The sequence below is a fragment of the Streptopelia decaocto genome, assembly GCF_964273445.1.
Source record: "Streptopelia decaocto genome assembly, chromosome: 21".
Taxonomy (NCBI): domain Eukaryota; kingdom Metazoa; phylum Chordata; class Aves; order Columbiformes; family Columbidae; genus Streptopelia; species Streptopelia decaocto.
The window spans coordinates 5,045,691-5,067,253 of NC_138676.1; the positions used below are offsets into that span (position 1 = coordinate 5,045,691).

The following is a 21,563-nucleotide window of genomic DNA, read 5'->3' on the forward strand; positions in this document are numbered from 1 at the left end:
GTGAAGAGACTGCTGCCTGCTCATTACCAGGAACGCCGCTCGCTTTGGGCTGCCGGGGTGTCAGGTGTACTCGCATACACGGGATTTTAAACAGCAAGAGGCAAACGGTGCGATCGCTCCACGCAGCACGGGAACGGGGTTGTTGTGGGAATGGGGTTTAAGCAGGGAAATAATGTCTGACGTGAATGGCAAGCATGCAAACATAGAGGGGAAGCTCAGAAAGACTCGAAGGGTTGTCTGAGGGTGTTTCTTACTGACTGGTGCTGCCCTTGACTGCGAACCAGCCAGATACGTGACTGCATTATCAATGTACCTTCCTGCTGCTCCTTCTGCAGAAAAGCTCAATTCTCCTGCTTCAGATGATCCTGGTGGGTTATACAACGTGCCTGTCCGATGTAAAATAAAAATCAAATACGGTTCAGGAAAAAGTCTCCTTTTTATTGCACTAGACACACCAAGGCCAGATAATAATTGTAGAAACCAGAAATAGGTTTGTTTACCCAGTCCATTTTTATTATTACCATTAAGTGGGGGGGGGGGGGGGAAAATGACAGACAAAAATTCCTTCAAAATTGTGCAATAATAACATAGCAGAAATCAGTGAATGAAAATAAAATGACACAGGGTAGCAATTTAAATGGTACGCTATTAAACTTCACTTAAGGAACCAGATTAGACGTTGACACTACCTCTAGAAAACTCATTAGACTGGCTGCTTGTAGACTGCTGCCTGTTTTGGAGGATTAATTATAAACGTTATAGCTAGTTCCAGTAATGAAGGTGCTTTCTGGGTCCAAGAGAAACTAAATTGCCCCATTTCCCTTCTGAAGTCCATTTGAAAGAGACTTTAAAGTTGTTTCAGAAAATGAGATTTCCAGAGGTTTCACTGGGTTGCTATGAGGTAAACCCACGTCTCTTCCCAAAAGTTAGGGTCAAGAGGCATGTCACATTGCATAAGGCTACTGAAACAAAGCCAAAACAAAAATATGCATCCACATCCACGTAAAGTATTTACACCAGAACCTTCCCGCCCCGTGTGAACAAGATTCCGTGCTTCAAAAGTACATAAAAATATACAATTTACCCAGAACTGCATCTGTCCTGCTCAGTCCCCACGTGGGGCTTGGACTTCTCTCTGTATAAAACACACTAGCCCTGTGAAGTTGCTTTGCTTAATATGGAGGGGGTTCACTGCTCAAATCTCTGATTTCAGGCTTTCTTTCCTGTATCAAATCTTTAGATTTGAATCTTTGGAACAGTTTAGCCTCTGGGTCAGATTCTGGTCTCTCTATGTAGCAGTAATTCTGGACAAATTGATCTATACACGCTGGGTTGATTCACTCAAAATTTTTAGCCCTGAACAGCACCTGACCCACTAAGAAGATAAAAATAATGCAACTCTGCAAGCTTGCTGCTACTTATAAAAATCTGACTAAAGTTTGGTCCCAGCTTTGGGGGAAAAAACTGTCACCGGGAATGAGAACACTAGTAATTGAAAATAGAGTTAGTATTTCTATAGAGTATCAAACCATACAGCATTTCAACTTTTTATACATATTCTATACGTGAAATTAAATGGATCAGTCATGTATCAAAACATAGTTGGCCTCTCAGTTCATCTGTAGGAAGACTGCAATTAGAACTTACTTTACACAGCAAAAATACTTTTGGTTTAAACCAAGGAAACGGTGTGATGAGACAGTGTGCTGTATTTTAGTGGTGCGAAGCTTTGCATATATAGAGCCCGGACAGGCGTGACCCGTGAACACCCGCTCGTGTCATCGCTCTGGGGTTGGGGGGGAAAATAGATGTAAAAATAAAGGGGTTTATTATGGCAAGAACAATGATGGGGATGCCAAGATGCTACTGCCTTGCAAGATAAAGTGGCACATGTTCTACACAATAATGTGTACAATGTCTGACGACGCTGGAAATCTGTTCTCAAGCAGATTTCCCAATAAATTAACACAACAAAAATACTTTCATATAAAACAAAGTACAAAGGATTTTTTTTTAAAGTAGAAGCAAAACCTTCAGGGACTATATTACTTATCTCTCTCTCTACATATATAATCTCCTGAAATTTTTTAAAATAAATTTATTATTGTCTTAGAAAAATAAAATGAGTAGCCAATTTAGTCAACGGAAAATATCTCACAGACTTAAAAGCATGCCCAGCAAGCATAGCCTTGTAAGACTAAATCAATGTTAAATCAAAGCAATCTGTTACTAAACCAACCTAGTCTGCAATTCACAGTTGATTACTACAAAGTGTATTTTTTAAATTGTTTTTGGCCCATATAAAAATAACATATTGCAACTCAAAGTGCATTTTTAAAATAAACCATCAACTATTTTTATCAAATAAAATATTTACACCATTTGGTTTGTACAGCCAGAAACGCGCTTCATGCGATGACCATGGGAACATCATCTGAAAATCCAGTTATCATCGGGGCTTCGTCATCCTCATCTCCTGAAAAATAAACCCAGAGCTCTGTTATGTGTTTCACAAAACACGAGTTAATCGGCTTGTGAAGGTGGCCACAAACTGCCCTCAAAACCGGCATATTGTAGCATTGCTTGTATTGGTGACACTGAACTGGGAGGAGTGGGTGACACTGGAAGCTGTGCTGCCATCAGAGACCTGGACAGGCTGGAGACTGGGCAGGGAAACATTTAATGAAAAACAACAAGGGCAAGTGTAGAGTCTTGCATCGAGGCAAAAAAAAACCCCAAATTGGTTCCCCTGGGGCCGCTGTTTTAAGCCCTGAGGGGATTCTGGTGCCGCCATTTTGAGGCAGCTCAGGGGTCACTCCCTTGTTTTCCTCCCCCAAACAAACTGGAACACAGGAGGTTCCAGTGAAAGAGGAGAAGAAACTTGTTGGGGTGAGGGTGGCAGAGCCTGGCCCAGGCTGCCCAGGGGGGTTGTGGAGTCTCCTTCTGTGCAGACATTCCAACCCGCCTGGACACCTTCCTGTGTAACCTCATCTGGGTGTTCCTGCTCCATGGGGGATTGACCTGGATGAGCTTCCCAGGGCCCTTCCAATCCCTCACATTCTGTGCAATTCTGTGCTCTATTACCTGGTTGTTATATCTGTTATGTCCAGGTTTTAACTGGTGTGTGTTAGAGGAAGTGGTTCAAGCCAAGCTACTAAAAACATCTATCCCGGACTAGCTTTGTACTCTGTCTTACCCTGATTTCACGTCCTGTGTATGAAACCGAGGGCTACGTACCTAAATCGTCTCCTGAGGAGAATATGGCCGAGCCCAGGCGGGAGCTGTAGTGGCTGTTGGCGAAGGCGGTGAAGCTGTTCTGCAGTCGCCGGTGCCTCATGTACAGCACCACGAAACCGATCCCCAGCGTCACCAGCAGCAGGAACAGCACCGGCACCACGATGGCAGCCACATCGGTGGATCTGCTGGCTGCCGATGCAGAGGAGCCTTCCCCTAAGATGAGGAGACAAGTGCCATTACAGAATCACGGAATCACAAAATGTCAGGGGTTGGAAGGGCCCTGGAAAGCTCATCCAGTGCAATCCCCCCATGGAGCAGGAACACCCAGATGAGGTTACACAGGAAGGTGTCCAGGCGGGTTGGAATGTCTGCACAGAAGGAGACTCCACAACCCCCCTGGGCAGCCTGGGCCAGGCTCTGCCACCCTCACCCCAAACAAGTTGCTTCTCCTCTTTCAGTGGAACCTCCTGTGTTCCAGTTTGCACCCATTGTCCCTTGTCCTGTCCCTGGTTGTCACCAGAAGAGCCTGGCTCCATCCTCCTGACACTCCCCCTTTCCATCTTGATCCCCAGCAATGAGTCCCCCCTCAGTCTCCTCTTGTCCAGCTCCAGAGCCCCAGCTCCCTCAGCCTTTCCTCACACGGGAGATGCTCCACTCCCTGCAGCATCTTGGTGGCTGCGCTGGACTCTCTGCAGCAGTTCCCTGTCCTGGAACTGAGGGGCCACAGCTGGACACAAGATTCCAGGTGTGGTCTCCCCAGGGCAGAGCAGAGGGGCAGGAGAACCTCTCTGACCTACTGACCACCCCCTTCTAACCCAGCCCAGGTCCCATTGGCTTCCTGGCCACAAGGGCCCAGTGCTGGCTCATGGTCACCCTGCTGTCCCCAGGACCCCCAGGTCCCTTTCCCCTATGCTGCTCTCCAACAGCTCGTTCCCTAACTTATACTGGAACCTGGGGTTGTTCCTGCCCAGATTCAAGACTCTACACTTTCCCTTGTTCTATTTCAGTAAATTTTTCCCTGCCCACCTCTCCAGCCTGTCCAGGTCTTGCTGGATGGCGGCACAACTGTAGCATATTTTTCTAGTGAGGTTGCGAGGCTTTATTAGTATTTGTTAAGGAGGATGGTGAAAATGCCAGGACTTACCAGTTCCGAGCTCATCATAGAGAAGCGTGGCCGGTTCGCCGCACATCTGCCCGCTGTACAGGCACCTGGCCTGAACGGTGAATGAATAGTTGTGGCCTATCTTCAGGTTGGAAACTTTGAAGAAGTTTTCCGTGGTGTTGCCAAGATAAGCCGTCATGTTCATCAAGCTGTCAAACATATGAATCTCGTAGCCCTGAAAGTCGTGAAAACAAAGACACAAACCCCAAATTACTGGGCTGCAGAGGTCGGGTTTGCTCCTTCTGATGGGGCTTTGAAGCTTGTTTTTCCTCCTGAGCTTAGCTTTGATGCATCACGTTGTGCTATCAGCAGTGAGACAGAGCAATGCGGAGCCTCCTCCAGGCATCTGTGTGCAGTGACCTTGGCCGGTCCAGGGAGGAGAGAAGATTTCGCTCTGTCTGGTTCACTCTATTCTGAGCATCCCCCGAGACCACCCAAAACACAGTCCAGTAACAGCGATGGCTTTTTTTGGCATAGTTTTCCATCTGCCCTGACAGAGCATGTCACAGATTTTCTATCCAAGTCTAAATAATGGCAATTCTCAGATGCCACCAACGTGCCTCCCGGCACCGTGGGGCAGCGTCCTGTTCCCAGTCCTTTCACACGAGACAGTTGACCTTTTGCAAGAGGATAATTATGTTCCTAAAAGGTGACTGATTGGACCTATCAAGTATAGTGCCTTAGCTGTGATAGGAATTAAAGTGAGCGCTGTGTCGAGGGTCCGTCAAGGACACTCAGGGGAGCAGAACGTACTGGTGTATTTTAAAGTCTATCAAAGGAGCCTTGCGGTGACTCTGCTCTAGGTTTTTCTGTAAAGGACAGGAGAGATAGCACAACTTACCCGGCTTTCATTGAAATTACTTTCCTTTAATGCCAAACTCTTCCAAAAAAGCAGAATATGGTCGTTTTCTGTTATGATTTTTAAGGCGTCTGGCGCAGACAGTGGAACTGCGGATAAGAAAACACGGCAGGCACGTTAGGTTTGATCACTGATGGCTGAGAAATAGCAATGGGAGCAACTTCAGAAATTAGCGATTTCCAGGGATCAGCACAATATTCCGCTTAGAAAGGGGCTGTACTGGAGGAGAGGATACTGTGGCAAGTGATCTGGTTGGAGATTTTCAGCGGGTTTTTTACGGCAGGACTGTAATGGTATTTCACAGCCAAAGAGGTGTCTTTCCCATCTCCACCTGGACAGGAGAAAAACTCCCTGGGTATCACTGGAGAGGCTTTGGGGGGGTTAATTGCCTTTCCTGGGAGGTGCCGGGAGGCCTTTCAGAATAGGGTTTTGGCTGTGGCAGAGGACTGAGCGACGCAGAAACACTTCTGCAGCCTCCAAGCAGCGCAGGGGTGGGATGGACGGTGCCTGGGATGGGCGCTGGATTCCCTCTAGTGGACGCTGCCCCGCCACCCACCCAGCAGCACTCTCCCCTTCACCTGCGTTGATCTTCAAGCTGGATTCTTTGCTCATATTCCCCAGCTGAACAATCACGTGGTATTTGCCTCCCGGTTCGAGGTTCTTTATGGTGTACTCCACCGTGCTGTTGCGGGTTTTCACTTTGTAGATTTTATCTGTTTTTCTGACTAAATCTTTAACTGCGACAGCGTATAACTGGAGGGAGGGAGGAAAGGCACAAACAGGGAAAGATCTTACCGGCCTGCAGAGTTGCTTGCAATCTCACAAAACAGTAGGACATTATACAGTGGGGCAAAATGTGTATTGAACCGTGCCTGCACTCTATGAAAAGCCTGGGAAATAAGATTTCAAGCCTCTTGCTGGACTAGCAGGATCCCTGCCCGAGATCAGCATTTACAGATACAGAAAACACAGTTACTGGAACAGGAAAATCTCAGGTTGTATTTCTTAATAAATCAAAGGGATGCAATGCAAACTCTTGCCCTGACAAAATCTCCAGTTTTGCCAGGAAGACTTCTACCTTTAAAGCTTTGCTGTTAAAGGCTCTGGACTGCAATAGGAGAGGAAAACTTGCTGAGAAAATGACTCGCCTTCAACAGAGCGAGACCTGACCGTACGTGCCAGAAAACAGAACCGGGCTTTGTTGGGGCCACGCAAAGCGGAAGCCAGAAAGGTGTTCTAACACATGCTCGTGTTTGCTTTTAGACTCTGTCAGCAACAGATATCCCAGACCTGACTCTTTTTAACCGCAGTGTGAACGTTGTAGGCCTCAGCTCATGTAAAGCGAGGAAACGCAAGTCCTGGAGGCATCAGCGAGATGGAGGGTAGACCTGATCTCAGGCTCGGTTCTCTAGCAGCCGCACGGCAGGGATCTATCACTGAGCCAGGGTTTGCGTGCAAAGGGACAGAAGGCATCGCGAGGCAATTACCATGTCCTGGTCAGGCGAATCGTAGGGCGATTCCCACTTAATGACGGCGAACGTCTTTCCAGTGTGCACCGAGTGGAGGTGCCTAGGGGGAAGCCGGTTGTCAGGGATCATCTTCACCACAACGTAGTCGGATGGCGGCCCTTGGTAGGGAGACATCACACGGACCTTGAAGGGATGACAGAGCCGTTAATGCCGTGCTTGCACACATGGGTAACCAGGAACAGGTTAGGAGAAGGAGCCCACCAGAAACAGGTACTGCTCATCCCGCTGCACGATCATAGTGATGTTGTGGGAGGTCGTGGTGGTGTTGTGAGGACTTCTGTACAGCTCTAGGAAAGATGTGGCATAGAAGATGCCATAGACCTGCAGAGAACAGTTCAGGTTTTCACAAAATCCCAGAATGTCAGGGATTGGAAGGGCCCTGGAAAGCTGATCCAGTGCAATCCCCCCATGGAGCAGGAACACCCAGATGAGGTTACACAGGAAGGTGTCCAGGCGGGTTGGAATGTCTGCACAGAAGGAGACTCCACAACCCCCCTGGGCAGCCTGGGCCAGGCTCTGCCACCCTCACCCCAACAAGTTGCTTCTCCTCTTTCACTGGAACCTCCTGTGTTCCAGTTTGCACCCATTGCCCCTTGTCCTGTCACTGGTTGTCACCAGAAGAGCCTGGCTCCATCCTCCTGACACTCCCCCTTTCCATCTTGATCCCCAGCAATGAGTCCCCCCTCAGTCTCCTCTTGTCCAGCTCCAGAGCCCCAGCTCCCTCAGCCTTTCCCTATTTTGGCACGGTCCAGAGCTCCCACCCAGACTGTCTGTCACTTTCTAGGGACATGATGTGAAGACCCTTTTTCTCCTTCCCAAGTTCAAGTTCAGCCCGTGCACCCACACCTGCACTCCCCACTCTAAAATCCCGGTCTCAGCTCTGATAACACCTCAGTCAATTGAAAGACCCCTATGGCATCATGTTGTCTCTATTTCAGCCCCTTCTCCACTGGCTCAGTGGCTGAGTAGACAACAAGGCAGTTTTCTTTGTGTCTAAGGGGCAGCAAGAGCTTTCCCTCATTTTGTGAGCATAAAATTTGCAAGGTCTTGCAATTCAATCCCAACAAATAACCCTGTTTTAAGACTTTGCTTGTGTTTTGAGGGCACCCCATCCCGGCTGGTGATAAAAGAGACTCGATGCCTTACGACGTTCCTCGGTCCCGTCCAGCTGCACTCCACCGCCGTCTGGTTGATGGCCTTGGCTTTGAGACTTGGCGACGCTGGTCTTGTCCCTCCGGTCACCACGTGGACAAAAGACAGAGGGCTGTCACCCAGCTCCGTCTTAGCCCAGGCGGAAATTTCATAGGGGGTATGCGCTGTCAAATTTGTCACTGAGCGAGAAGAGAAACGTGCGCTATTAGGTGAGGGAAAGCTCTGCGGGCACAGGGTGAGAGCACTAGGAAACCAGTAGCAGCATCAAACAATCTTGGATGGGAACCTGCCTGTTTTGCTTTGTGGTTTGATTCATTTCAACTAACTTCCCTTACACCTGGGATTCTGGTATCTAACCAACCTGTGCTTTTCTGTATCGGGATGCTTTCCCGTATCTAGACTCTACACATCAGTGTTTTTTCCAAACCAGAAAGGAATCTGATTAATAGGGACATGTACTGTGTACAAGCCCAATAAACTGTTGACCTTTTGCAGAGTAGATAAGGAAGCACAAACAAAATCCTGTGTGATGAGAAAAGGCTGGGGCAGCTCTGGGGGATAAATCCCAAATCCGCTTCAAACTCCAAGTCCTAAGCAGAGAGGCCAAGGATTTGCTGTTTGTCCTCTCAAGATTAATGTTTTTCTTAAACGGAAACTACTCTGTTGAAAAAACAAATTTAAAATATCCTATAGCCTTCTATAAAACGTTCCACTCGAGCAGAATTTTACGCTTTGCACAGAACGTACCTTTTTGGATGGACTTTTCTCCTTCTATGATCAGAGTCCTTTTTTCCTGCCGGTGCGTATCGAATGTCCAGTAGATATTCACCACGTAACCGCTGACCTGTCAAGCAGCGAGGGCACACAATAGGAACTATCACTTCAACTGGTTTTGCACGCAGGGAAAGATTCAGTGCTCAAAGTCTTTGCTTTGTATTTCCCATCCTACTTCGGAGAGCTGGGCCGGTTGATGAGTAGTAAGAAATTACTTTGCATGAAATAACTAGTTTCAAAAACTAATTGCAATAGTGAAGTGGGTGACAGCCTATCCCACCCTTTATTTTAGTTTCAGAAGTAAAGGTAAAAATCTTACCTTGATATTAGTAGTCATTTTTAGGCTGAAACTTATGGAGTCCTCGCTGTAGCTCTCAACGTGTATGACAGGTGGAGGAATGACTGGAAGGAGAGGGAAGAAACAGCTGTTACCGCATCACAAAGAAATACAAACGCTTATTGAGAGGGGACAGGTAAAATACAGGATTTCATTATGAAAACCATCTCTGGGACACGGGTGTTTTACTCCTGAACTCAGCGGGACAAGCTCGTGTCCCAGGTAATGGTTTCTGGGTTTCAGAGGAACTGTTGAGGGAGGTCAGAAGCTCATGCAAAACCTGAGGAGAAAGTTATTTCAGGTCTTTCTCCCTCTGTTTTTCTAACCATCAGGTATTCATGTACTTCACGCTGTCTAAATCCTGCAATTTTCATAGCACGGTGTTTTCTTTCCTTCATTCGTCAACATAATGCGGATGCGCTTTTATCTAACAAATTAGCAGACAAGTTTGACATTGGAATATAGAATCAGAAGAGAAACTTGGCATGAATACAAATGATTTCAAAAGGCCTTTTTAAAAAAACGTATCAGAAAGAAATTACTTGCTGTGTTGTTCGAGTTTATCTACTGTCAGAACGTAATGTTGTGATCGTTCCTGGGAGTCTTAGTGGTTTTTTAGTGGTCTAACCTACACAAGATGCAGAAACCATCATAATCATGACCTAAGATGCTTATGCTAATACTTCAGGCTTATATTCCGCCTTTTTGCTATGTTGTCTGAGTTGACTGAAGCAGCATTTACCTTTGCCTTTCATGGTGGTTATGGATTTGGAGTCGCTCCAGTTTCCCACTCCTCGACTAGTTACCGCAGCGACCTTTTCAAACAAGAGGGTTGGTTAATATGAACAAACGCAAGCCGTCAACGTTGTACAATGCACACAGAGAGCGAGGTTAGAACAAGGTTACGGACGTGGCAGAGCTCATGGGAAAAGGACTTTGAAGCAAACAATAGCTTAATTACTTGGCAATAAAATGCTTATTACAGAGATAAAGCAGACTGCTTTAAGTCAATTAAAGGAATCTAAGAGGAGGGAGGTGCATCCTTTTTTTGCAGATAACCGCTCTCTTATGAGATCTTTCTGAGGAGTCCATCAAGATAAGGAGCTTTGGACTCTATCAGCCATAGTATAGGCAAGAACAGTGCTGGTGAATCCATTTCCAATGAATTATTTGGGAACAGATGAATATGGGCCGGAATACCAAGGAAGGACAGACTCGCTCCAAGCGACTGTGAGAATAACAGTGATTTGCGGGGGGTGGAGAGGTGTTCATCCCACTCCTTTTAAATTCGCCCGCAAACCCTTACTCACGCAGCACGGGAACGATGGGCAATGGCAGAGCTCACTGCACAGACTTTTATTTCCTGATCTTATTAGTTCTGTCTATAATTACCCAGCTTCTCCCACATACATGCATTTCCCAGCTTTCCTCGTGATGCTGCAAGGACCAAATTTATCTCTGGCCCAGATCTGGTGCAATTGCTGTGACACTGGAATGGGCGATTAGTCATGCAGATGTTGTAATACAGCCCAGCCTTCTGGGAGAAGGAGCAAATCAAGGACCTTAATTCAGGCCTTGAATTAGATATTAGCAGCGCAAATGCCAATTGGGTTGACTCTAAAGGGCAGGATTTTAACAAGATACTTTTTTAGCAAGTACTTGACCACGTAGGATTTAGACCATCTAGTGAAAAGTAATGAGAGCCTGCATAGACAGAGCTTTGAAAATACTCACTCTAACAGTGTATAACGTGTTGAGCTGTAAGTTCGTGATCTCAGTGTAGTTCCTGGTGGTTCGAAGGGATGACCACTCCTTGGATCCGCTGCTGCTGTATTCCACCTAGGAGCACCAAAGCAAGAGATGAGGAACAACACCGTGGAGTGACAGGTCCCTCTGCGTCAAAACGTCAGCAGAAAGAAGTACAAAAGTCTACAAAGGGATCGAGAAACGAAATTATGAACTTGAGGGCTGTGTTGCTACCTACAGCATTCCTTGTCCCAAGGATGCTCGCTGATTTACTCCATGAAATGTCCTATTTCTGGCCCACCCCACTAGGCAAAGGTGTCCTGAGCAGCCTTCCCTGTCCCACCACCGACCTGGACTCGGTCCAGGAGGACTCACAATAAATTCCCGTATGAGGCCATGGGCGTTTACAGGGGGACTCCAGCAGCCCATCACAACACCCTCAGCTTCTTTCTTCAGGGAGAGCTGAAGGTTCAAGGGAGCATCTGGCACTGGGGAGAGAAACAGAGGTGCTAGTGACAGTCACATCTGTTTTCCAAGCCGCAGTGGCACCATCAGGTCACCGATACAACCGCGTAGATCTGCTTACATCCTTCGGGCGTCCGGAGGGTGATGAAGTCGTTGGTGTTGTAGACTCGGCTGAGACACTGCACTTGGACTTTGACCTGGTAGGTACAGTCAGGCTTGAGGACTTTCAAAACGCTGTTTGTTTTTTTGCTGTGCGTTTCCAAAACCTTCCAAATGCTTTCGCCGACCGTTCTGCACGAGGAAGGAACACCCTGTTTTTTAGTAACAACGAGGGACACAGCTCGTCCCAAAGGGTGAAACCATCTATCTGTATTTTAAAAGCTTGCTGCTTAATTTCCTTTTCAGTAAAGCCACACCACTAGTTTGAAAAGACGCTCTTTTAAAGCCTGAACTAAACAGAACTCATTGACTTATAAGCACCGGCCTCTGAGGATTTATAGAACTTATTTCTTGACTTTGTTCTTGTTGTTAGCAGTCCCACCAAGAGCTGAGCTGAAAACCCCACCAAATATAGCCATATTTCTGAGCAAACCATCATGGAAGAAGAAAATACAGCTCTCCACAAATGCCCCCCAGGTACAGCTATTTTGGGTCTCCTTTGCAACCAATTAGAAGATTTTTTCCGAGCAGAAATAGATTTCACAGCTCTCGGTCTTTCAGACCTGATTCTGTAAGGTTCTTTGCCATAAAACCCGGGCATACAGATACCTGTGCTCACGCTTCTGCTGCTCGATATGAATAGCAAGGGGTCATGCAGGGTAACGTGTGGCGTACCTGTAATAGATGTTGTAGACACAGGAGGTCGAGGACATCCTTTTTGGCCGAGCCCACGTCAGAGTGACGTCGCCGGAGAAATCGGCCGTCCACTGGAGGTTCTGGACTTTGTACACAATTGTGTCATCTAAGCGGGCAACAGGAAAAGTTAGTCTATGGGAGGCAAACAAGGCCTTTGCCCAGAACAGAATCAGGAATGATGTTTGTAGCACAAACGACGCGTGGAGGTAGAAACAGTAAGATTAGCGAAGGGAGTGTTTGGACTCCTCAAAGCAGAGATGTAATTTAGAGAGGTGTTTTCAGTGGAGAAGAGCAGGAACCCCTGGTGTATTTAGCTCTCCCCGAAACATCTTGGTTGTCTTTATGCAGCATCATGCAAACATCCCCTTTACCCCAAGGAAAGATGAAGCGTGGCTGTTGATGAAATACTCTTTAACGTCATTTTCGTTGTGTATGAGCACATCCGTGTGTCCTGGTTTTGTTAAAAAACAAGTTTCTCTTTTAGTGAATTTGCCTGTCAGCTAAAGCTTCATATCAGCTGCATTTTCCTGGAGAACCAGATACATGTTTTGGTGAACATAGCAATGGAATGCAAAGTTATTGCTAAGCACAGATGGACATCTCGCCAGAGGGGCAACAAGAAACCGGTGACCAAGAAACTGACCAACAGCATGTAATATTCCATTCACGTGAATACTTCATATAAAAGTGGGAGATCACGAGGACCTCATCCCTTTTTTCCCTTTTTCCTTATGGCCGACATTAGGCGAGGATCTTGCCAGTCATCCCTGCAAACTGAGGCCTAGTGACAGACTGAATCCAGCTCCGGTTGGCTGCAGAGTCCAGTCCAGGACTTCGGGTGCCAGCTCTGCAGTTGCTGAGACTTTCAAGATTGGTTTTGTATATTTTGTATTATTTTCTCTATTCTTATTAGTAGCATTAGTAAAACATCTTTAATGTTTCCAACTCTCTTCTCTCTGTCCTTCTTTCCCTCCCGACCGCCTGTCCGCAGTGGGAAGGGGGGAGAGGGAGGGGCAGAAGGGGGAAGTGTGGGGGAGAGAAGGTTAACAATACATCTGCCAGGGTTTGATTGTCACCCTGCAATCTAAACCCTCGACACCATGCATGGCAACACAAGCCAGCCAAGGGAAAAGAGACGGTTCCCCCTTGGCGTAGCAGCCAAGCTATGAATCTTGGCAGCTCCCTCCCTCTCCCCTGAACCCACTAGCCTCTCCCAATCAATATTTAATTAAATTTCTAAGACCTGATTGATGCTCAAACCCCTGAGCAGTTCTGTAGGAAAGCAGCTGAATCTTTCGGCTGGCCAGAGACTGCGATCGATCGCTGTTATCTGGGCGTGCATCCCTCCTGCCTCCGCAGGGCCACCAAAAGCCAGCGTGGGAGGACCAGTGACGGCTGTGGGGCACATGCCATGGCTCCCAGGGTCACCTTGCAAAGGAGGACAGAGCTAGAGACTATTTCTTCACCTGTGGGCCACTTAAAATAGACAGCATGGCTCCTATGCGTCCTAAAGTTGTTTTTCTGCCGGAAGACAAATTGTCAGTGTAGAAACTGTCTGGGAAGTTGGTCCCAGCTGGTTATAAATGGGTGAGGAGGTAACCTGGACAGCTGAAGGGAGGCAGAGATGTCTAGGATGCTGGGAATGAAAGGTCGCGTATCGAGGAGAGCACCTCTGGCTGTTAACACAGAGCAGAGCACGAGAAATGGGAGAGGGCTGCTGCTTACCGGTACAGTTTCTCTCATCGCTGCTGTCGGAACAGTCCAGATATCCATCGCACCGCTCACTCACCATGATGCAGGCTTCTCCGTCCTCGCATTTATAACCGTCAGGGCATGACAGGGTGCTGTGAGTAGCTGAAAGAGGCAGAAAGGTTTGAGGACTCCAGGCAGGGACGTTCCCTCAGCAGCACCGGGCTGTTTGCAGTGCTAGTTCACAAGCGGGGACGATGCCGGGGCAGCTGCACCTCAGGGATGGAGCCCAGACAGAGTGTGTCATTTGTAGGACTGTCTCATTCTGGCTGTGTCTTCTAATGGTGCCATTAGAAGAATCTGGAGCATATTTCAGTGAAAACAACAGCTGGACTTCTAATGGGAAGAATGCTGGTTGCTTGGCCTTATTTCCCCTTTTTTACCATCGTTCTGCATTTACTGCATGGATTTCACCAGCAATAAAAGCACATGGTAGCTCCCCTATCCACACAACGAGGTTCCCAAGGGAAAGAGGCGGGTGCGCCGCCCTCCCCTGCCCGCGCTTACGGCAGCTCCTCTCGTCCGTGCCGTCCTGGCAGTCCCGCCGGCCGTCGCAGCGCTTCCAGTTGGGGATGCACTTGTGCAGCTGCTGGCACTCGAACTCGAACCTGCTGCAGCGTCCCGGGAGCGCCGGGGAAGTGGCCGTCACGTTGGGTCCTGCACAAAGCAGCCGGTGAGGAAACCACCCGAGGCACGGCCAGGCTGCCCCTGCCACCAGGAGGGACCAAAACCTGTCCCCAGGTCCTAAATCCACTAGATGGCAATCTCCTTCCATCTAGCAGGTATGTGGCTTGTGCTGAGATGACACCTAAACTATCATTTCTCCCGACTGCAGAGGGCTGGAAAAGCAACTGGTTTGCAGGCTTGGCAAGGAGCACAGCAAGAAAAAAACTCCCTTTTACCTTCATCATCAGTGTGAGCGGGAAACCCACCCTACAGCCCTGCTCTCCGTGGCCCTACACAGTGTGAGACGTGATGTTTGAGCAGCAGCCATTCATGCTTTTGCACCACGGTGCGATTTAACCCTGTAATCTGGGCAGGCGCTGAGACTGAACGGCCAAGCATTCGTGTAGATGTGATCCCACAGAAGAAGGAAAGCGAAAAGCTTACGCGAAGTGGGGCAGGCTTCCTCGTCGGAGCCGTCGGCGCAGTCCTTGTAGCCGTCGCAGACCCAGCTGTTCGTGATGCAGGCGCCGCTGTTGCAATGGAAGTGATTCGGCAAACACGTCAGCGGCATCGACGTGGTGATGGGATGAACCGGAGAACCTGAAAACACACCGTCCAGAGCCCATCTGAGAGGCCGTGAGCTGTGCCTGTTCCCAATGATCAGCAGAGGGAAGTAGTGAGCAGGCAAGGTATTACAAGCCTAAGAGTTTTGGCTGTGTTGTAACTGCACAGCTCCTAATAAAAGTATGGAATAAAAAAGATGTATGAGAGTGCACACACAGCCCATGGGGGAATTTTGGAGCGCAGGCTGTCCCAAGCAGCCCTATGGAAAGGCAGGTGATGCTGAGAGTGTTTCTTAGCACAGCGCAGCCCTAGCTTGGCTGGGGTTGGAAATCCTGAACTTTAGGCTAGGACTGACCGAATAGGTAAAGGTGGTGGTGTGGGAAGAAAGTGCCACGAAAGAGGAGAAGAGATGGGGAGAAGTCAGTGCAGAGAAACCAAACTGTGGACAGTGAGAGGAAGATGCTCCCCACCCCACCACAGCCCGAACCATCATCCTACTTCCTTGCTGTTGGCAAATATTGGCAGAGCCCCTGGCAAGCCACTATATATTACCTGCCACTGCAGTGACCCCACGGAAAAGAGGGATTATAATTAAAAACTCCGGAAAAGAACACCCTAAACTCTTTTTCCTTTTGGAGACATACCTGTCTTCCTCATTCACATCTCGTCCCAGTTGCTGCCGTGTTCTCCAAGTAAGTAACAAAATGAAGCCCAGGAATCTAGTATGTTCAAACAGTAATAATCTGAAGTGGGGTGCCCTTACCCTCGCAGTCCCTCTCGTCGGACCAGTCCCCGCAGTCGTTCTCCTCGTCGCACTTCCACCGGCTGGGGATGCAGTGCCCGTGCCCACACTGGAACTGGTCGTACCGGGAGCAGTTCGGGGCCTCTGTCGGGTTTTCTGCCAAGGAGAAGAGAGTCCCGGGAGCCCCAAGGTTATCTCACCAGTGCTCAGTATGGCAGCATCTCAGGCCACGCCGCGGCTGGCCGGAAAGCATCACGCTATCTGAATAATATCTGAGCATGGTTCCATCTCCTCCAGCATCCCCGTTCCCCACAGCCCTCGCCAGCCTGTTGCCATCACTGTTATGTCTGTATGCTGAGTGCTATGATCCCAGAGATGACAGCAAAATGCAGACAGAGCATGGCAAAAACAGAGAAGCGAACACTGCAGCTCTGAAATGAAGACACAGCTGCTTCGTCTGGCTGGGTACAGCTCCTACAGCTACCCAGGGAACAGTGGTAAATATTGAGTTTGGCTGAAAACTGCCTGTCTGCTTCGGGCTCAGAGTCTGTGGAGTAAACACAGTCATATATGACTTAGTCAAGCACAAGATGTGCCAGCCATATCGGATTTTCAGCGTGCTTCAGTTTACCTCTCTACAATATGAGGAAAACGATATGGATCTCACTGCAAAACACTCCGCGGTGTGCGAGTGGAATGCTACACGTGCATGTGTATGTATGTATGCATGAATGCTTATAGAAAACATGAAGTCAGTATGCTCCTGGGATGCAAAGGAGGCTGGAAGTCCAGTGACAAGAGACCCCGAGGTACTGCTCACCACAGTTTGCTTCGTCGGAGTAGTCGCCACAGTCATCCATCCCATCGCACTTCCACACCAGGCTGATGCACACGCCGTTCTGGCACTGGAAGCTGAACTGGTCGCAGGTTCGGTGGAACTCGGGGTCCTGGGCTGCAGGGGCGGCACGGAGGGACATCAGAGGTTCGGTGTAAAGATCAGAGGCTCAAGGGAAGCTCGTCATTGAGGAAGAAGCACACTCAGAGGCAATCATGGACTTATGAGCAGAGTATTACAGTCCAGAGCCACCTCTTAGGAGACCTGGCAGCTTTCTGGAAGCCCAGGGAAGGCACTCTCCTCTCCATGCCTCTGGTGTGGCATTCTCTATGCAACCTTCCCTTTGCAAAGATGCACAATGTCACACTTACAGCAGCCAGCATAGTTGGCATCTTCATCTGATCCGTCTTGACACTGGATGATGCCGTCGCACACCATGGAGTGAAACAAGCACTGCTGCCGGTTCTTGCACACGAAATCCATGTAGCGGGTGCAGAGGGGCTCTGGAGAAACGGGAGGCGAGGGAGGGAGGGGATGGCACCTCTGCCATCCTCGGCAGCAGGAATGCCACCTGCTGTCACCTGCGCACACCGGCTGCGTCTCAGGAAGTTACAGAAAGTTCCCAAGACAAATCGCTTGAGCTCTGTCCCAGCACTAAAGGCACATTGGGGTACAAGCAGCCCGGCACAGGCGTCGGGAAGGATTTTATCACCTCCCTGAATGCAGCGTCCCTTTCCATCACAGCACTGCGCTTTGTGCTGATCCAGAGCGGCCTGTTTCCCAGGGGGCTGCTGAATGCTAACTAAGGCTTTCCCATTATCTGAGCAGGGCTTTTCTCCCAGGCAGCCAGGCTTTGGCAGGCGGTGAAGGCTGTCGGCCCCCGGCAGCCCCCACGGGCCCGCTACTCACCACAGTGCTGCTCGTCCGAGGTGTCGGCGCAGTCGTTGATGCCGTCGCAGTGTTTGCTGGTCGGGATGCAAGTGCCGTTCGGGCACTGGAAGCCGTTGCACTTTTTTTCTGGAATTCAGAATTGGGTGGCTGTCATGCCGGTTTATTTTAAAGCTGCATTTAGTTAATTACAAAACGCCTTGGCACGGCACTAGCTGCCTTCTCCAAGTGTCTGCCTGCTTTTGGAGGGGTGGGAATCATCCCCCTGAATTTGCCGCACGTTTATCTTGGTAAGTTTATAGAAATCCTTCCTGCCCCATGGCAGAACCCCCTCTGTATTCATCGCACGTTACCACAGCTTGCGGGGTCCTCGTCGGAGCCGTCCTGGCAGTCGGTGTCGCCATCGCAGGCCCAGCGCTGCGGGATGCAGTGGCCGTTCTGGCACTGGAAGCTGGAGGCCTCACAGGTGTGGGATACTGCTGGAACCAGAGCCGGGGGACCGTCTGAGTGTGGGGTGCCCCGACTTGGGCCGTGCACCCCTGTTCCCACCGCCTGCACCAGGAGTTTGTGCCATGGCAGGTCCCAGCACAGCCCCAGAGCAAAGCGATTGCCCCGGGGGCAAGAGGTTGCTGGGAGTGCAGGTTCTAACCCCAGGTTCCAGTGTAAGTTGGGGAATGACCTGTTGGAGAGCAGCGTAGGGGAAAGGGACCTGGGGGTCCTGGGGACAGCAGGGTGACCATGAGCCAGCACTGGGCCCTTGTGGCCAGGAAGCCAATGGTACCTGGGGTGGGTTAGAAGGGGGTGGTCAGTAGGTCAGAGAGGTTCTCCTGCCCCTCTGCTCTGCCCTGGGGAGACCACACCTGGAATCTTGTGTCCAGCTGTGGCCCCTCAGTTCCAGCAGGACAGGGAACTGCTGGAGAGAGTCCAGCGCAGCCACCAAGATGCTGCAGGGAGTGGAGCATCTCCCGTGTGAGGAAAGGCTGAGGGAGCTGGGGCTCTGGAGCTGGACAAGAGGACACTGAGGGGGGACTCATTGCTGGGGATCAAGATGGAAAGGGGGAGTGTCAGGAGGATGGAGCCAGGCTCTTCTGGTGACAACCAGGGACAGGACAAGGGGCAATGGGTGCAAACGGGAACACAGGAGGTTCCACTGAAAGAGGAGAAGAAACTTGTTGGGGTGAGGGTGGCAGAGCCTGGCCCAGGCTGCCCAGGGAGGTTGTGGAGTCTCCTTCTGTGCAGACATTCCAACCCGCCTGGACACCTTCCTGTGTAACCTCATCTGGGTGTTCCTGCTCCATGGGGGGATTGCACTGGATGAGCTTTCCAGGGCCCTTCAACCCCTGACACTCTGGGATTCTGTGACTCTCCCTGTTTCACTCCACGGGCTTTTTTGCCCTGTGCCGTACTCGCTCACCAGCCTGCCCTGCCTCAGGGATGGCTTTTGGAGGCTAGCGAGCCACCCCAAAGCTCTCCCGAAGTCAGAAGCCTCTTTCCATTTGATTTCGGTTCTTGCCACGTGTTCACAAAGGTGACAGCGGTGGCATCTTGCCGGAGATGGCAAGAAATGTCACAGCGAGCAGCGCTTGGTGGAGCAGCCCAGTCCCACGTGCAGGGTCGAGCAGACTCAGACAGCCTTTAATTAAGGCAGGCAAGGCTCTTCTGTCTTGCCAAGTAAATTAGAAATACAAATCTCCTTGGGTTTCCAAGGGAATAGGGCTCTGGCTTTCCTTCTCTCCTGTCTACAAAAATATCTGCCAGTGGGGTATCTCAGTTAAGTCTGGGCTATGTTGTCACTTTAGAGACAAATGCCGCTCTTCAACCAGGAAAGCACTTGTCGTTATTGAGAAGAAAAGCTGTGTTCAACTTAATTAAATCGCATGCTACTGAATTTTAGGTTAGCGAGTGACATGCACTTTGCAGATATTTCAAAATACTACAATCTTGTGTCAGTAATATTCTATTAGGTATTCAGTGTGAAATGTAATTATTTTAGATAAGAGCAATAATTGCAGACGGTGGAGTCAGATGAAATGTTTCTCAAATAATGGTGATCCTCTTAGATAATTTCAACTTGAGGCTTTACAGACCCGATATGCTTTTTGAAGTAGGTTCCTTTCCTGTACTAATTCTCTCTGGAGAAACTCATATGAGAGATAAGTGGTACCAATATAAATTAAACCTCCTCATATAGCCACGCACTCGGAATACTGAAGCGCTGCCTACTCTCAGAACTCTCTTCTCATGCAAATACTGAGGTTTTTGGCTTGGTTGGTTTCTGGGTGTTTGTCTGTTTGTTCTTACATTGTTCTGTGTTGGCTTTTCTAATGAGGAGAAGGCTCTATCTAGCTGTTATCCTGAGGAGACTGCTGAGGAACATGAGTTTTACAGGGGGTGCCGAGGACAGTTGAGGCTGCCTGGCAGGGAAACTGAGGCACGAGACATCGGCTGATGTCTGTAGAGCACCTCAAGGCTTTAAGAAATGACTGACAGCCACAGAAGGTTATTGATCCCGTCCAAGCGCTTACCAGTGCAGTTCACCTCATCAGACCAGTCCCTGCAATCGTTATCACCGTCACACTTCCAGGAAAGACGAATGCACATCCCGGAGCTGCAGCTGAATTCATCGCTTCTACACTGGTGAGCCTCTGCAAACAAGCACACGCAGGTCAGATGCTGCCAGGGCCAGGGGAGAGGAGGAGGAAAGATTTACAGGGGCTATCGACTGGGGAGAGGCGGCTAATATCTCAGAGGTGACAGCTACACAACCCCGCAAAGCTGACTGGTCTTGAAAGCCTCTTTTCCTGCCTCATCCCTAGACCTGATCGACCAAGAGCTGCCACCCTGCTGTTTACCAGCCTCCTGGGTGGGGAAAACTTAATGCAATATAACAAGGGCAAGTGTAGAGTATTGTATCAGGGCAGGAACAACCCCAGGTTCCAGTATGAGCTGGGGAACGAGCTGTTGGAGAGCAGTGTAGGGGAAAGGGACCTGGGGGTCCTGGGGACAGCAGGGTGACCATGAGCCAGCACTGGGCCCTTGTGGCCAGGAAGCCAATGGGACCTGGGGTGGGTTAGAAGGGGGTGGTCAGTAGGGCAGAGAGGTTCTCCTGCCCCTCTGCTCTGCCCTGGGGAGACCACACCTGGAATCTTGTGTCCAGCTGTGGCCCCTCAGTTCCAGCAGGACAGGGAACTGCTGCAGAGAGTCCAGCGCAGCCACCAAGATGCTGCAGGGAGTGGAGCATCTCCCGTGTGAGGAAAGGCTGAGGGAGCTGGGGCTCTGGAGCTGGACAAGAGGAGACTGAGGGGGGACTCATTCCTGGGGATCAAGATGGAAAGGGGGAGTGTCAGGAGGATGGAGCCAGGCTCTTCTGGTGACAACCAGTGACAGGACAAGGGGCAATGGGTGCAAACTGGAACACAGGAGGTTCCACTGAAAGAGGAGAAGCAACTTGTTGGGGTGAGGGTGGCAGAGCCTGGCCCAGGCTGCCCAGGGGGGTTGTGGAGTCTCCTTCTCTGCAGACATTCCAACCCGCCTGGACACCTTCCTGTGTAACCTCATCTGGGTGTTCCTGCTCCATGGGGGGATTGACCTGGATGAGCTTTCCAGGGCCCTTCAACCCCTGACACTCTGGGGTTCTGTGAACACATGCCTCCTGCGCATCTACCCTTCGGTATCTCTGAGCAGCACCTGCAGTGCTGCAGGGCTCTCCACCCTCTCACAGGGTCACAGAAGGAGAGGTGCATGAGGGCGCTCACCACAATGACTCTCATCGCTGTTGTCCCCACAGTCATCCTCCAGGTCGCATTTGTAGGACAGCGGGATGCAGGTCCCCGAGCCCTGGCAGCGGAACTGGTTCTCGGCATCACACACGGTGGTGGCTTAATGTGATGGAGAGGAAGAGGAGGGTGAGGTTGTGGTTAGACAACAGTCAGACAACAGTTACTGCTGCCTCAGCACGTGCACTTTGTGCAGGGAACTGATAGAGACACCATCCTGTGAACTT

At 49.8% G+C, this 21,563-nt stretch overlaps 1 protein-coding gene across 2 annotated transcripts in view; it reads right to left on the reverse strand.

Annotated features, from left to right (window-relative positions):
* Positions 1-491: 491 nt before the first annotated feature.
* Positions 492-21,563, reverse strand: part of SORL1 (sortilin related receptor 1) — a gene marked incomplete at its 5' end in the record, with an annotated part of 45,646 nt that continues 24,574 nt past the window's right edge. The window contains 25 exons of one of the 2 annotated variants that reach the window (XM_082070149.1): positions 492-2,476; positions 3,238-3,450; positions 4,382-4,574; positions 5,241-5,347; positions 5,837-6,011; positions 6,746-6,910; positions 6,989-7,108; positions 7,934-8,118; positions 8,687-8,783; positions 9,033-9,115; positions 9,793-9,865; positions 10,785-10,889; positions 11,172-11,284; positions 11,383-11,552; positions 12,096-12,222; positions 13,842-13,970; positions 14,373-14,522; positions 14,976-15,131; positions 15,859-15,993; positions 16,658-16,789; positions 17,044-17,175; positions 17,582-17,689; positions 17,914-18,036; positions 20,086-20,205; positions 21,316-21,438. In XM_082070149.1, coding sequence (XP_081926275.1) covers positions 2,409-2,476; positions 3,238-3,450; positions 4,382-4,574; positions 5,241-5,347; positions 5,837-6,011; positions 6,746-6,910; positions 6,989-7,108; positions 7,934-8,118; positions 8,687-8,783; positions 9,033-9,115; positions 9,793-9,865; positions 10,785-10,889; positions 11,172-11,284; positions 11,383-11,552; positions 12,096-12,222; positions 13,842-13,970; positions 14,373-14,522; positions 14,976-15,131; positions 15,859-15,993; positions 16,658-16,789; positions 17,044-17,175; positions 17,582-17,689; positions 17,914-18,036; positions 20,086-20,205; positions 21,316-21,438 — 3,302 coding nt within the window. In that variant the 3' untranslated portion in view covers positions 492-2,408. Of the gene's footprint in view, positions 2,477-3,237; positions 3,451-4,381; positions 4,575-5,240; positions 5,348-5,836; positions 6,012-6,745; positions 6,911-6,988; positions 7,109-7,933; positions 8,119-8,686; positions 8,784-9,032; positions 9,116-9,792; positions 9,866-10,784; positions 10,890-11,171; positions 11,285-11,382; positions 11,553-12,095; positions 12,223-13,841; positions 13,971-14,372; positions 14,523-14,975; positions 15,132-15,858; positions 15,994-16,657; positions 16,790-17,043; positions 17,176-17,581; positions 17,690-17,913; positions 18,040-20,085; positions 20,206-21,315; positions 21,439-21,563 lie in introns of both variants that reach the window. The other variant, XM_082070148.1, reaches the window with a different exon arrangement.